This window comes from Lepisma saccharinum, chromosome 8, assembly GCF_977018435.1.
Source record: "Lepisma saccharinum chromosome 8, izLepSacc3.1, whole genome shotgun sequence".
In the NCBI taxonomy this organism is placed as follows: Eukaryota; Metazoa; Arthropoda; class Insecta; order Zygentoma; family Lepismatidae; genus Lepisma; species Lepisma saccharinum.
Window position 1 is genome coordinate 57160414 of NC_139236.1, and position 12671 is coordinate 57173084.

At 36.6% G+C, this 12671-nt stretch overlaps 1 protein-coding gene across 1 annotated transcript in view; it reads left to right on the forward strand.

The window, feature by feature from the left end:
- The first annotated feature begins 262 nt into the window (after positions 1–262).
- HtrA2 (HTRA2-related serine protease) overlaps positions 263–12671 on the forward strand; it is a 33118-nt gene continuing 20709 nt past the window's right edge. Inside the window, exons 1-5 of the mRNA XM_083127494.1 lie at positions 263–790; positions 6327–6450; positions 7134–7220; positions 8798–8992; positions 12067–12223. Coding sequence (XP_082983620.1) covers positions 372–790; positions 6327–6450; positions 7134–7220; positions 8798–8992; positions 12067–12223 — 982 coding nt within the window. The 5' untranslated portion in view covers positions 263–371. The remainder of the gene's footprint in view (positions 791–6326; positions 6451–7133; positions 7221–8797; positions 8993–12066; positions 12224–12671) is intronic.

Sequence of the window (12671 nt, forward strand, 5' to 3'; positions counted from 1 at the left end):
GAAACATACATCGTCTGAACTGGCTCTTGTGACGTCACGATTAACTCGAGAGAATTATACGATCTTTCAATTAGTCCTGTAACGAATTAATATCCACAAAATATTTTTAGTTGACAATTTATAGATTTATATACAATGTATATCTCATTCTAAAATTAGTAAAAAATCTTTCATTTTTTCTCAAATTGAACGTTTTAACTTTTTATAAATTATTTTCATCTCGTTGCCTGCATATGGCATGGGATAAGTAGTAGGACAGGGAGCAGTCATTCTGCAACACACTGTAATAAGAAGTTTCTAAAGTTGTGAAACTTTTTGGAATCAAGTGTAGTAGGAAATTAATGCACTTATGATTTACTACAAGTCGCAAAATGCTAAGCCGAAGTGTAATAAGCAGAATTTCTGTGATAAGCAAGTGCAATTTTGAGCGTTTATTATACGAGAGAGGTATTTGTGCAGCATGCACGAGAACCAAGTGCCTAAGTAGGAACATTTCAGAAGTGAAGAACAATAATTCAAATAATTCGAAAGTAGTGGGGAGTGTGTTATTAGGCTTGGGAATTGGTGTAAGTTTAAGTTTACTGTATAATTACAACAAAGACAAAAGAAAAATTTCATCTTTTAGTGAGAAATTGATACCTTTTGTGTCTGCTGCAAAACCAATGGGACCAGATGACGTGAACAAAAACGCTACGAGAAGAAGTAACAGGGATGTGTATAATTTTATTGCAGACATTGTGGAAGTTTCGTCTCCAGCTGTTGTTTATATAGAAATAAAGGACAAAAGAAGGTATATTGACAGATAGGTTTAGACGTGACGTTAATACTGTATATGAATCTTATTTAGAATCATATTTCCTGTAGGTATTCTTGTATGCAAATTTAATCATTTATTGGGTTTCAAATCTGGGTAACGGTTCCGAATGTTTAATGGTTTTTCGCAAGTTGTGTAGGAGTATTGGGAAATGCCTTAGAATGCTGGAAACAATTGTGGGAGTAAGTTAGAATCTTGGAGAAACTAATTAGCAAAGTTAAAAGCTTCACTACGTATTAATTACCGAACAAATTATGCTTTGAAATGTAGCTTGCGCAAGCTGGCATGCTTGGTTTTTCAGTCGACTTGGCCACAAATGGATTTTAATGTGAGAGACTGTGATTTTCTTGCTCGAGACAAGATATTACGTGATCAGGTGTTTAAAAAGCATTGAGAGGCAATATTTTAATGCTAAGGGTCATATACCACCTTGCCTAACAACGATAGGATTTAGGGATATTTTGGAGCAAATTGATACCAGAAGTAATTGCAATTGCATTCAAATTCGGCATACTCACTAATTTTGGCCTCGTAATCACGAATCTGCAGTTAAAAATTTGGCGGTCAAGTCTAGAAATTGCAAAATAAGTTAAAGAAAGTGGGTCAGTGAACAGAGTAAACACCCTTGGGTAAATGTTCAGTATATCGGAGAGACATTAAAATCTGATATTTTGTGTTTCGCATGCTTCGTACTTACTATGTCAAATGTGAAGAAAATCGGAGAGGGGTCCGGTCATCTCAAGTCATACCGTAGTTTCTTGTGTAAAAATGAAGAAATGTGTCTCCGATATACTGAACTTTTACCCACCCTTGATTTCTGAAGAAAACAAAAATATTTTTTGCAATGATTAGCGTTTCATAACTATGTTTACGATCACCCTTAATTTTAACTATGCTTGCCTAACTTAACCTTACCGTGAATGGTTCGTGGGACAAACATGTTTTCCACCTTTACACACATCACTTGAGCAACATTGTGTTATGACTGCGGTAGCAAGACCGTTCTGCGGAAAGGAAGACTTCTTCGGTTTCCATGCTAATGTATGGAGAATCATAGCAGTAATTGACAAGCTTATTTTGCAATTTCTAGATGTGACCGCCAAATTTTAACTGCAGATATGTGATTACGAGGCCAAAATTAGTGAGTATACTGAATTTGAAATCAATTGGAGATACTTCCGGTATTCTCAATATATACCGATATTTTATTAATGCTAAGTGCTGTAAAGCTCACCTACCTATCTTAACAACTAAAGCATTTAGCCATGAAATATCCCTTTGCATCCCACACACATGAAGTAGATAGCAGAAGTAGTCTCTTCTCAAGACGACAGGAAACAAATTACTACTCGCAAACAAAGAAACATATTGGGGTATATTTGAGGGGAAAACAGGGTTCAAGTTCCTTTTGTGTTATTTCGATTTCATCATGCTACGAATGCAAAATAACATGGTTTAATTTCGATTTAAAATCAGTTTCCAGAAAACACCAAGACACTGAAGTATATGTTAACAGACATAATTAGAAATCAAACCATGTAGAAAAATGCCTGTGTAACATTTTTTTTTTTTTTTTTTTTTTTTTTTGTTTGTTTGTGCTTCTAAAGATCACAGTGTAGTTTTGGGCCCAAGTTCCGATTGTTTCATTCCAAATTTGCAGAAAACGGAACATTGTGCCACACGTTCTTAGAAGCTCATTATTACTTCAATATAATTGTAGTTCCTTGCTCAAAACTTTAGAAAACAATTTTGAACCTGTTTTGTTTTACATAAGATAGAGAAACAGTTGTGTAGAGAAGCATGTATGACTGCTGTGTGAGACATAAGTAAAATAATTATTGGACACTATACTGTCGTTCATGGGGTGTAAGGGGGTACCTTCCACATAGGTGCCCAAAAGTCAACCTCACTTCCACATAGTGCACCCTGGACTAAAGACTAACGAGGCTCTGGCGACTGGCACTATGGCCAGTATAATTTTGTGTGTGTTGTGCTGTTTTTTGTCCTTGTGTGTGCTGAGTGCCCGTTTACAGCCTCAGCTTTTAACAGAAGTCAGAAGATTTTAAGATTTTTAGTTACGCAACGTTCGAGTTGTTATTTGTAATGATAAGGGGCTGGCCCCCGTATAATGTGACGGGAGCAAAATAGCCTAAGTGCTGACGCTCCCAAAATTTTAAATTCAAATTCAAATTTAAATACTGTCGTTCATAAACTCCAGCCAAATCAGCCCAAGTCTTAGGAGTGTTACACAGATGTCGCAGGAAACGTCACTAGCTGCAGTTTACGAACAGCATGGATTATGGCAATGTGGATCGTTTGCTTGACTCTTGAGCTGTCGCATATCAGCTGCCATGTTTATTTACACTAATGATAATGACACTACTTACGGTTTAACATGTTCAGTATTTTGTATATTATTCTACACAAATTATTTACTATTTTTGACCATAGACATTACTGAATTTTAAATCAAAATACATTTACATATTAAATTACATTTCTTTTTGAACGAGCTTCACACCATTAAATGATTACGAGATTGATGTACTATCACCAGAAGTGATTCACATATCTACAAAATCCTTATGTACATTATTCGGTAACACTTTACTATACGGGAGATGGATTTCTTCAAATTTACAGGAGAAAGTACTTACGCAAATAATTTTCTGTAGTGTTGTTGATGTTCGGGAATGTAGTTTTGATCCATTTTAATGCGAATGCATGTGGTTTTCTACGAAAATCTATTTCCGATGCGCTATTGCTGCTGCTGCTGCCATGATGTTGTCCGTATATGCTAAATTGAACGAAAGGAGTGCTAATGGAACCTAACCTAACAGGCCTAACCTAACCTAGTAGGCATACCTCGTCCCCGTGATGGTTCGAGGGGCTATCGTGAATTTTTGGGCTAACGTCAATGGTTTTTGTAGCTACCCGTGGATGGTTTGTGGGAAATAAGGAACAACAGTAAGTACTCGTTAATGTAAGAAATAGACATTATTTTCGTTATAAATTCATTATTTCACCTAAAGAAATGTTCCGCAATGCAGAAGAGTACGTTAGCAATGTAAAAAATTGCGAAAGAAATCATTGATAGGTGTCTCCGGTATAGTAAAGTAGTACCCATTATTCTATATATTATTTTTTTAAAGTGATTTAAATCTGCGATTTAAAATAAAAATCACTTGATATAAATCGATCCACCTTGGTATTGATTTCTTTTAACAGTGTATTTTCCCTCAAGGGGGGAGGACTGGCTCCCTGCTGCTTGTACTATATGTTCACCACTGTTGAACATAACGAGCCAGATATGTGTAGCAGATATTTTCAACATGTTGTAGCACTTTTTCAGTGAATAAGGTACGTATATGAGAGGAGACATGCTTTCAAACATCCTATGACGTTACATAAGCATAATTATTTTCTGTATTCACATTTTTATTCAAAAGTTAAATCCCTAGAAAAGAGGCTAATATCTTGATGTAAACACAATTCATGTTTGGGGGTTAAATGATGTAGTTGATAAAAGTTAGACATAAGCGAGTTACATTTTTACGTTTTAAGTATAAACACAATGTACTACAATTGTTTAAGCTAAAGCTATGAAACTAGTCCAGTCAAGGTCTTGCTGCTCATCTACAGTGTTGACAATAAGCAACAATTTGAACTTTCAATAATAATTCCGAAAAAAATGTTAGAAAATAGTACTTCACATAAAGAACATTACGAGGTATTTTGTAATATTTTCTTGGCCATTCAGAAAATAATAAAACATGTTTCCATGAAATTCGCGAGAAAAAATATTTTTTTCACTGAAAACTAAAAAAAAAATAATTCAAAATCGGAAAACACAAGAGGGTTGGAGAAAATAGTGAAACATTCTTAAGATTCATAGATGCCTAAGCCCCGCGACAGGTTAGGTTTGCATCAACTTTTCGCATATATAGACCCAAACGTACTTGCAGAATTTCTGCTGCAATACTGCTGATTTTCTTACTGTATGTGACATGAACAGCTAGGTGATTGAGGCAAGACTGTCTCGGAAGATGTTGAGTGCCGTTCCGTGTGGAATAATACATGAAGCCTGCTTCAAACTTAACCTGTCGCAGTGCTTACAGTATATATTTTATACACAAAATGTAGAAGCATTTGAAGTAAAAAAGTAAAATGTTCTAAGATTCGCAAACATTTTTGGGTTATGTAATGTAAAATATCATTGCTGGCTAACTTGTGTTCACTATAAACTTTCAGCAAGAAAGTTTGTAATAAATCATTGCAATTTTTTAAAAAAAATGCATTCAGCATCTTTAGAGTGGCATGTCAGCTACATGGCTGAACAAATATTGCTGCACGTCGATCTTGCGCTTATCTGAGCACTGCCTGTGATGTGTGCCCGGCTACATTTACTTACTGGGGAAGCAAAATATTTCCCGTAAATCCACATATTTGAACTTGGTCCACAGTAAGAATCATCACAATCTCTCTCTGTAACAGTGGCAGCACCAGGATTAATCATCTAGGGATGCAGGGGTAATGCAGAAATCAAGTTAAGGGGTTGTGATGTTGAAAATTAAGAAAACATGAAACAAACGTGTACATATGTTAATACCGGTCAACTTTTAGTAGATTTCTATGAAAATATGCCAATGAAAGTGTAGTATGTGTTATTTAGCACTGCTTTTCTCCCACTTTTGACAATCACATCAATGAGAATGAATGACTGGGTGACATTGATGAATGAACATTCACAAAGAACACAGGACTCTAACCAGTAAACTCCAGTGGCGAGAGCAAAATTCACCACGATGTGGTGTTCCATTTTTGCAAGATTTTACTACAGCCAACAAACACATGTTTTGTAATTTGAAACTAACAAGCCTGGTTCAAGGAAGGCCAATAGCATACTATATTATATATTACATTCCAAGAAAGTGGTTATAAAATGTATGCCGAAAACTACAAATGGGCCGGATGAATAAACAAGGGAGGAAACAATTCTTAACAGCAATGCTGGCAAAACTGACACAACATGCACTGATCTTTGTGGTGACCACCACCGATGTTTTTTATACAAAGCCACTGTCGAAGTTAAAGATGCTTCTCCTTGCTTTTTCGTTATGGGCAAGCTTTCTGAAAAATTTGTAAATGTTTCCAATAATTATCTAACTCTTTTTTATAATGTCCATTATGGAAGGCACGTACATAATCATTAATTCTACTTGCGAATGTACCACACGTAGGATGCTGCTCCTCAATGCCACTCATAATGAATACAAAACCAAATGACCTTTACTCAATACACCAGCATAGACGAAATCAACTGCAAACAACAAATCGCAAAGTGTCGACTGAAATGCTTAGAATAAGTATGGCAAGCCTGGAGGGCCAGGGGTGTGGAGAAGGCAAGGGGAAGCTCCGACCTTGGCTGAACTATTTTCGTGGAGAGAGCAATATTCCGATACACACACATTGAATATTTTTGTGGTTAATGTTTTGTATTTTCTTTTTCCAGAGTTGATTTTTTCACTGGTAATCCTGCAACTGCCTCCAATGGATCAGGCTTTGTAGTGCAGTCAGATGGGTTAATATTGACAAATGCACATGTTGTTATTAATAAGCCACATAGTTCAGTACATGTAAGTATCAGGTTACAGAAATGTAAAAGTTAAAATGATTTTTCTGATTACTGCACATGATTTTGCTTTACAAATTGAGGAACAAAGATTTTTGTTCAAATTTACCATATTCCAACTTAGATATTTTTGATGTAAAAATGCATGGAATATTTAAAATTTTATGTTAAATAATCATTTACATTATTTGGTCAATCATTTTGTACTGCAATGCATTTAATTTTCGTTATTTCTGGTATTTTCTTACAATCAAAGATATTTGACGAAAAAGGCAGGGAAGGATATACATTAGCAATGGCCAGATCTGGATTCTGAAATACCTGGGTCCAGGTCAATATTGGATCTTGGTACTTAGTACATGCAGGATCCAGATTCAACTATTTTCGAAACTGGGTAACTTAGATGCAGAAATTTGGGTCCACCTAGATTCAATCCCCACTCGCATCTTAACAGCTTTTTTGTTGAAGAGACTCCATCCAATTTCCTCAACAAATTTCTTGCAGCATGGTGGAAACACCAGGTTATGTTCCTTGCACTGTCAAGAACTTGCTGTCTTACATAACATTTCATTCGACAGGAAGAATATGGCATGCGACTCTGTTTTATCAAAATTAGTGAGAATTGTGGAACATGTGCAAATTAATCAACAATGTGAATGAACATTTAATGTTTGTTTTTCATTTTAGGTTCGCCTTAATGATGGAAGGACGTTTGTGGGAGTTGTTGAAGATGTTGACATGAAATCAGATCTTGCCACTGTCAGAATTCCTTGTGTGAGTATAATCTGTATTGTGAACATTTTTAATATTATCTTGCTCCAATCAACATGCAAATTGATGTACAAGATCAATTAAATTTACACATCTTTCATCATTGTCCTCCATGTGTAAACATAAATTTTTGATGCAGGAGAGGATTCCTTGCCCATATACACGTAACTTGATATGAAACTCAGTTCATGGTAGTGCCACCCGTTTTGTGTCCACCATTTGTATTGTAAAAATCATGCTTGGAAGTGGAAGTGTTTAATTATGATCTGCAAAGTTAGCAAATGAGTATGGCTAGTTTTATATTGTATCTGTAAGGTCGAAGTTCAGATTGTGTGATTTTGATGTCACCAAAACATTTAAATACTGACCAAGTTAAATGTGTTACCATTGATGTCACCATTATACAGCTAGATTTTCTGTATAAATCTTAATTCTATACATGCATGCAGGTTGATTTAGAAGCGATGGTACAACTACAAACTGTAAGGGTGGAAAGTACACACTAGGAGAAGCAAATAAAGTCCTAGAGTCAACATGGGCCTGCAAATGAACCATTCACAAGAAAATGGCAGTTGTATGTATATATTGTCATGTTCCTCCACTGACTTGTGCTGTAGAACAGTTCCACAGTTCAATTGTGGACCATGTTGATTGCAACCTTTTTGTTTCTAATGCATACTTTTCATTCTTACAGTTTGTATCATACTTCTGAATCACCTTGTATAAGCACATAATAAACAGATATTCAGATTATATACTTCCTCTTTCATGCAGAACTACTTTTCTCTCTCATTTGTATATGCAGTCCTGTTAGAATGTGGCCTGTGTAGCAGTTGAAAGCATGCTGCTTGTTGGCAGAATTGGATGTACATAATCCCTCAAACAAGTGCATAGTGAATGGGGGTTCCTTTGCAAACTGAGCTTTCATCACATTTCTCCTCTGTAAGCACACAGCAATTTATTTGCAGCTTCGTATCAAGAGTGCCCACCGTTTCCCTAAAGTTATTAACAAGAAGATGTGCAGAGCAGGGACAATGGGGTAATTACCTTAAAAATCGCATCCTCACTCTTCTACACGAGTTTGTTTTCACATAAGAATTGTAGAATCTTACATGAAAAATCTTTGTTCTAAAGTGTACTTATGTTGTGCCATTGTAATACTATTTCCCCTGTAGTCTATGGTTGTTACAAACATAAAAACACAGTTTTTTTTGTTGTGACATTTCAGGAGAACACACACTCCCTTCATCAGACAATTATTTTTAGTTTGGTCACAATTCTTCAATGCACGCAATGCATGTAATAACACTAGTACCATGTATCAACACCTATCAGTTTACCACTTATCATCTTAGCAAACTACACCGAACCTAATATGTAAGTTCTTCAACATGACATAATATGGTGTCAGTTTGAATGATTACAAATCTTTCTGTGCTTGCCATCACTGGCTCTGAGAAATTAATTAATGCAATCGAGATAAATTTGAAACTTCATTTATTAATGTAGATTGCATTTTTGTAGATGAACAGTCGATTGCTGTGCCATCATGACATTCTTGATGGTACTTTTTATTACAGAAAAACTTGCCCATAATGAAGCTGGGATCCTCTCAGACCCTGCGGCCAGGTGAATGGGTGGTTGCCATCGGAAGCCCTCTGTCCCTCTCCAACACGATCACTGCAGGCGTGGTGAGTTCTGTGCACAGGCTCAGTGAGGAATTGGGCCTTCGGGGAAAGGACATGGAATACATTCAGACAGATGCTGCCATAACGGTAGGTATGTAAAGCAGGTAGTACAATATTGTGTTTATGATCCAGGATGGACATGTAAATTGTGCAGTAATCCTTATCTACCATGGTACTAAGGGTTGGACAAATTAATTAGTAATTTATTGGTGGAGACACAAATTTATGGTAAATAAAAATTGACAAAAACAGTAACAAACTGTTAGATCAGAGGTGAAAAAAAAATTGCCGAACAAAAGTGGCTCTAAATTGGATAAGCTTCTTTGTGTATGTAGATGGTTTGAATGAATTTAATTATACAAAGAAAATCTTTTAGAGTACTCATTCTGTGCTGAATTGTTAAAATGAATCATTCATTTTACCGGTCCAAAATATCTCGCAATTTAATGCAACATTGTGCCATTTTGTTGTAATTTTTATGGACATATAACATAATCTCCATTCCCGACTTTTTAAAATAGTAAATGTCTAAATACAGTGGGACCTAAATTTTATGTTCCTAGATTTTACAGTTTCCTGCATTATGCATTTAATTTTCATGGTGTCAACATAGCAAAATGTAAAAAAATCTTACCTGATTGTACATTTTCCCGCATTTTAAGTTCGTTCAGCTAGGTCCCCTGAAAATCATAAAATCAAAGTTTCACTGTATGCAGCTTCTTTTGCATTGCAAAAGCATGGTCCATATGGTAACATGCATTTATTAAGGAGATCAATGAATCATTAAGGAAACGTAATGCACATTTAATTTCTTGCAGTTAATTACATGCAATCATCACCTGGGTGAGTCATCTTTGCATTGTTTTTGGGTCCTTACCCTGTGGGTAGAATGATGTGGCTCTGGGTTTGTTTTGACTTGATGTTCCACCTCCTTCAACATTAGAAGCCAGGTTAATGGATTATGAAGGTTTTTTAGTCACTTTATACTCAGATAGGCAAATTGGGACTGAATGCTCAGTTTAAAGAGGGATCTTGACCACTGTACAATGTGCTCCAACTGGGGATTGAATCTGGAACTTCTTGATTACAAGACAGCAGCATTGTGGTAATGATATTATGTGCATTTGGTTGGATGAGGTATCTTTGATCACATAATCACATATATATTGTAGATTGTCAGAATTATCATAATCATCATTTGACTCATGTATAGATATTGCTGACAGTGTCACTTTGAGGGCCTCCCCCATGGCGCAGTGGTAGCGTCATTGCCTTGTAATCAAGGGGTCCCGGGTTCGATACCCGGTGGAGGCACAAGTGGTTCGGATCCCACTTTAAACTGTAGGTCCAGTTCCGATTAGCCTTACTGTGCATAAAGTGGACTTAAAACAGCAACTCAAACCAAAGTGTCACTTTGCTCTTATGGTGCATCTTCTGCATCAAAGGTTCCACTGCTCAACAGCATGACACATTTTTAGGCATATTTTCTGCCATGCTTTGAAAACCATAATGTAGGAAATGGCAAGTTATTTTCATATGAGTACAGTATGGTCTGTGTGGTGAGAACCACCCATGCAAAGGTATTTCATTCTTTTCTTCCTGTGTATGGAAAATGTTACCCACATAGTTCTTTAGACCAGACAAAACACAATGGAAATTTTTTTTGTAACATGGCTATATAACTTAAAATGCCAGAAAATGTACAAGGACATATGCTTCCTACGCAATAACGTCAATAATATGCAAGATACTTACATGAACTATATGTCTTAAAGCTTGTAATGTCCTCTACCAGGGTGTCACTACCTTTCCACATAGTCACTATCACTGTCCACACACAAATGCCAATACTGGACAAGTTAGTTGTTGCATCCCGTCGACGAAGAAATCAGGCATCTTCTCCCGGCACCAGCGACGCACATCTGCTTGCACCTCCACATTGCTGGTGTAAAGGTGTCCCTTCCGGTGCTCTTTCAGGCTCGGAAAAAGTCACAAGATGTGAGATCTGGGCTGTATGGCGGGTGGGGTAAAATATTGTGGAATTTGAGACACTACAATGCATCCTGTGTTTGGCGACTCGTGTGTGAGCGAGCATTGTAATGTTGAAGAATTGCATCCTTGCCAGGCCTAACTCACAGTAATGTAATCATGCACAGAGTTTCTCCAAAGTCTTCACGTACCAATCAGAGTTTACAGTGGTTCCATGCTCCAAAAATTCTGTGTGGACTATGCCGAGATTGGCACGAATCAGTTTGTCCACGTGCGTTCGATGCTGTGCATCCATGGCTGTTATGGGTCGTCCCCTGCTGACCTGATCATGCAGGCTCGTCATGGCCAGATTGTCACCTTTCAGATTCCTTGTCCACCTCCTGACAGTACTCGCATCCACACAGGTGTCGCCATAGACAGCATTGATTCGTCGATGAATGTCAACTGCTGTGAGGAATTCAATAACAGCATGTTTCAACCGCACGTCCATGTACGTTGCCATTTTACTCACTATTGTGCGCATGCGTGATGATGTAGGCGAACGCCGCTAGATGTTGCAACAGTCAGTGAATCAGCAATTATTCCCACACCAATTTCGCGTGTGTGAGCAGTGTTGCCAGAGTTATTGCATAGGAGGCAAAACATTTCAAAATGCCCTCATATAATCTGGGTAATAATTCCGACGTTCTGCTATTTTCGGACCAGGAAATTTCAAGGTATAATTCAGGAAACATAGAATTTCTGCCATGTAGTATGGAAACATTCTATTTACATCACATTTTTCCTTATAGATCATTCCAGTTAATCTTAAGACTGCAAGAATAATTCTTAACAAAAATTACGTAGACAAAATTATTGTAGGAACAAAGTTTTTACGTGGTAAGTGTGTATCTTATTTGTTTTAAATCCACACTATACACCTGTGGCCTAATTGGGACTAAACACGGAGATTAAAATGAGACATGGAGTTCCACCTCCAGCATTCATTAAAAGATATACCACTATAGTTGTAAATTTCAGTAACTCAATCCTTTTGACATTTTAAAGTAAATTATGCCACACTTCATGGAAATATGTGGTGTAGGCAGAATTTCGCCAGCTTGATTAGTACCAATGTGAAAAATGTCCTTGAAAATCTTTGGTTTATATATTATGATATATTTTATTTTCAGTTTGGTAACTCAGGTGGGCCCCTTGTAAATCTGGATGGGGAGGTTATCGGCATTAATGCTATGAAAGTGACAGCTGGAATCTCATTTGCAATTCCTATTGATTATGCCAAGGAGTTTCTGCGAAAGAGTGATGACAGGAAAAAGGGCAAATCAGGAGGTGAGTTCCAGTAGATTGAGAATCATTCAAGACGTTATATTCATGTTCGCTCATGAAACATGAGGAGCAGAGAGAGACCTATGAAGCCTAGTGGCTGGATTCTTGCATGGATGCATATGAAAATATTTATTAGCCATTCCATGTCAAATCAATCAATAAAAAATATTTTTGAACTTTTAGGATTCAGATTTTTTAATTATTTTTTATTTTTTTTACTTTTTTACCTATCAAGATGACAAAACTGCCAAATTAAAGCTCATTAAAAGCAGAAGAGAATGACACCAATTTGAGCTCTCTAGGTCAAATAGTTTTTGATCTACAGCTCTTTAAAGATTTCAAATTTTGGGATTTTTGCTTTTTTGAAAGTCAATAACTCAAAAACGAAGAGCCGAAAAAAATCTGAAATTTGGAAGTTTTAGTCAACTTTACTGGTACTATCACTGCACCA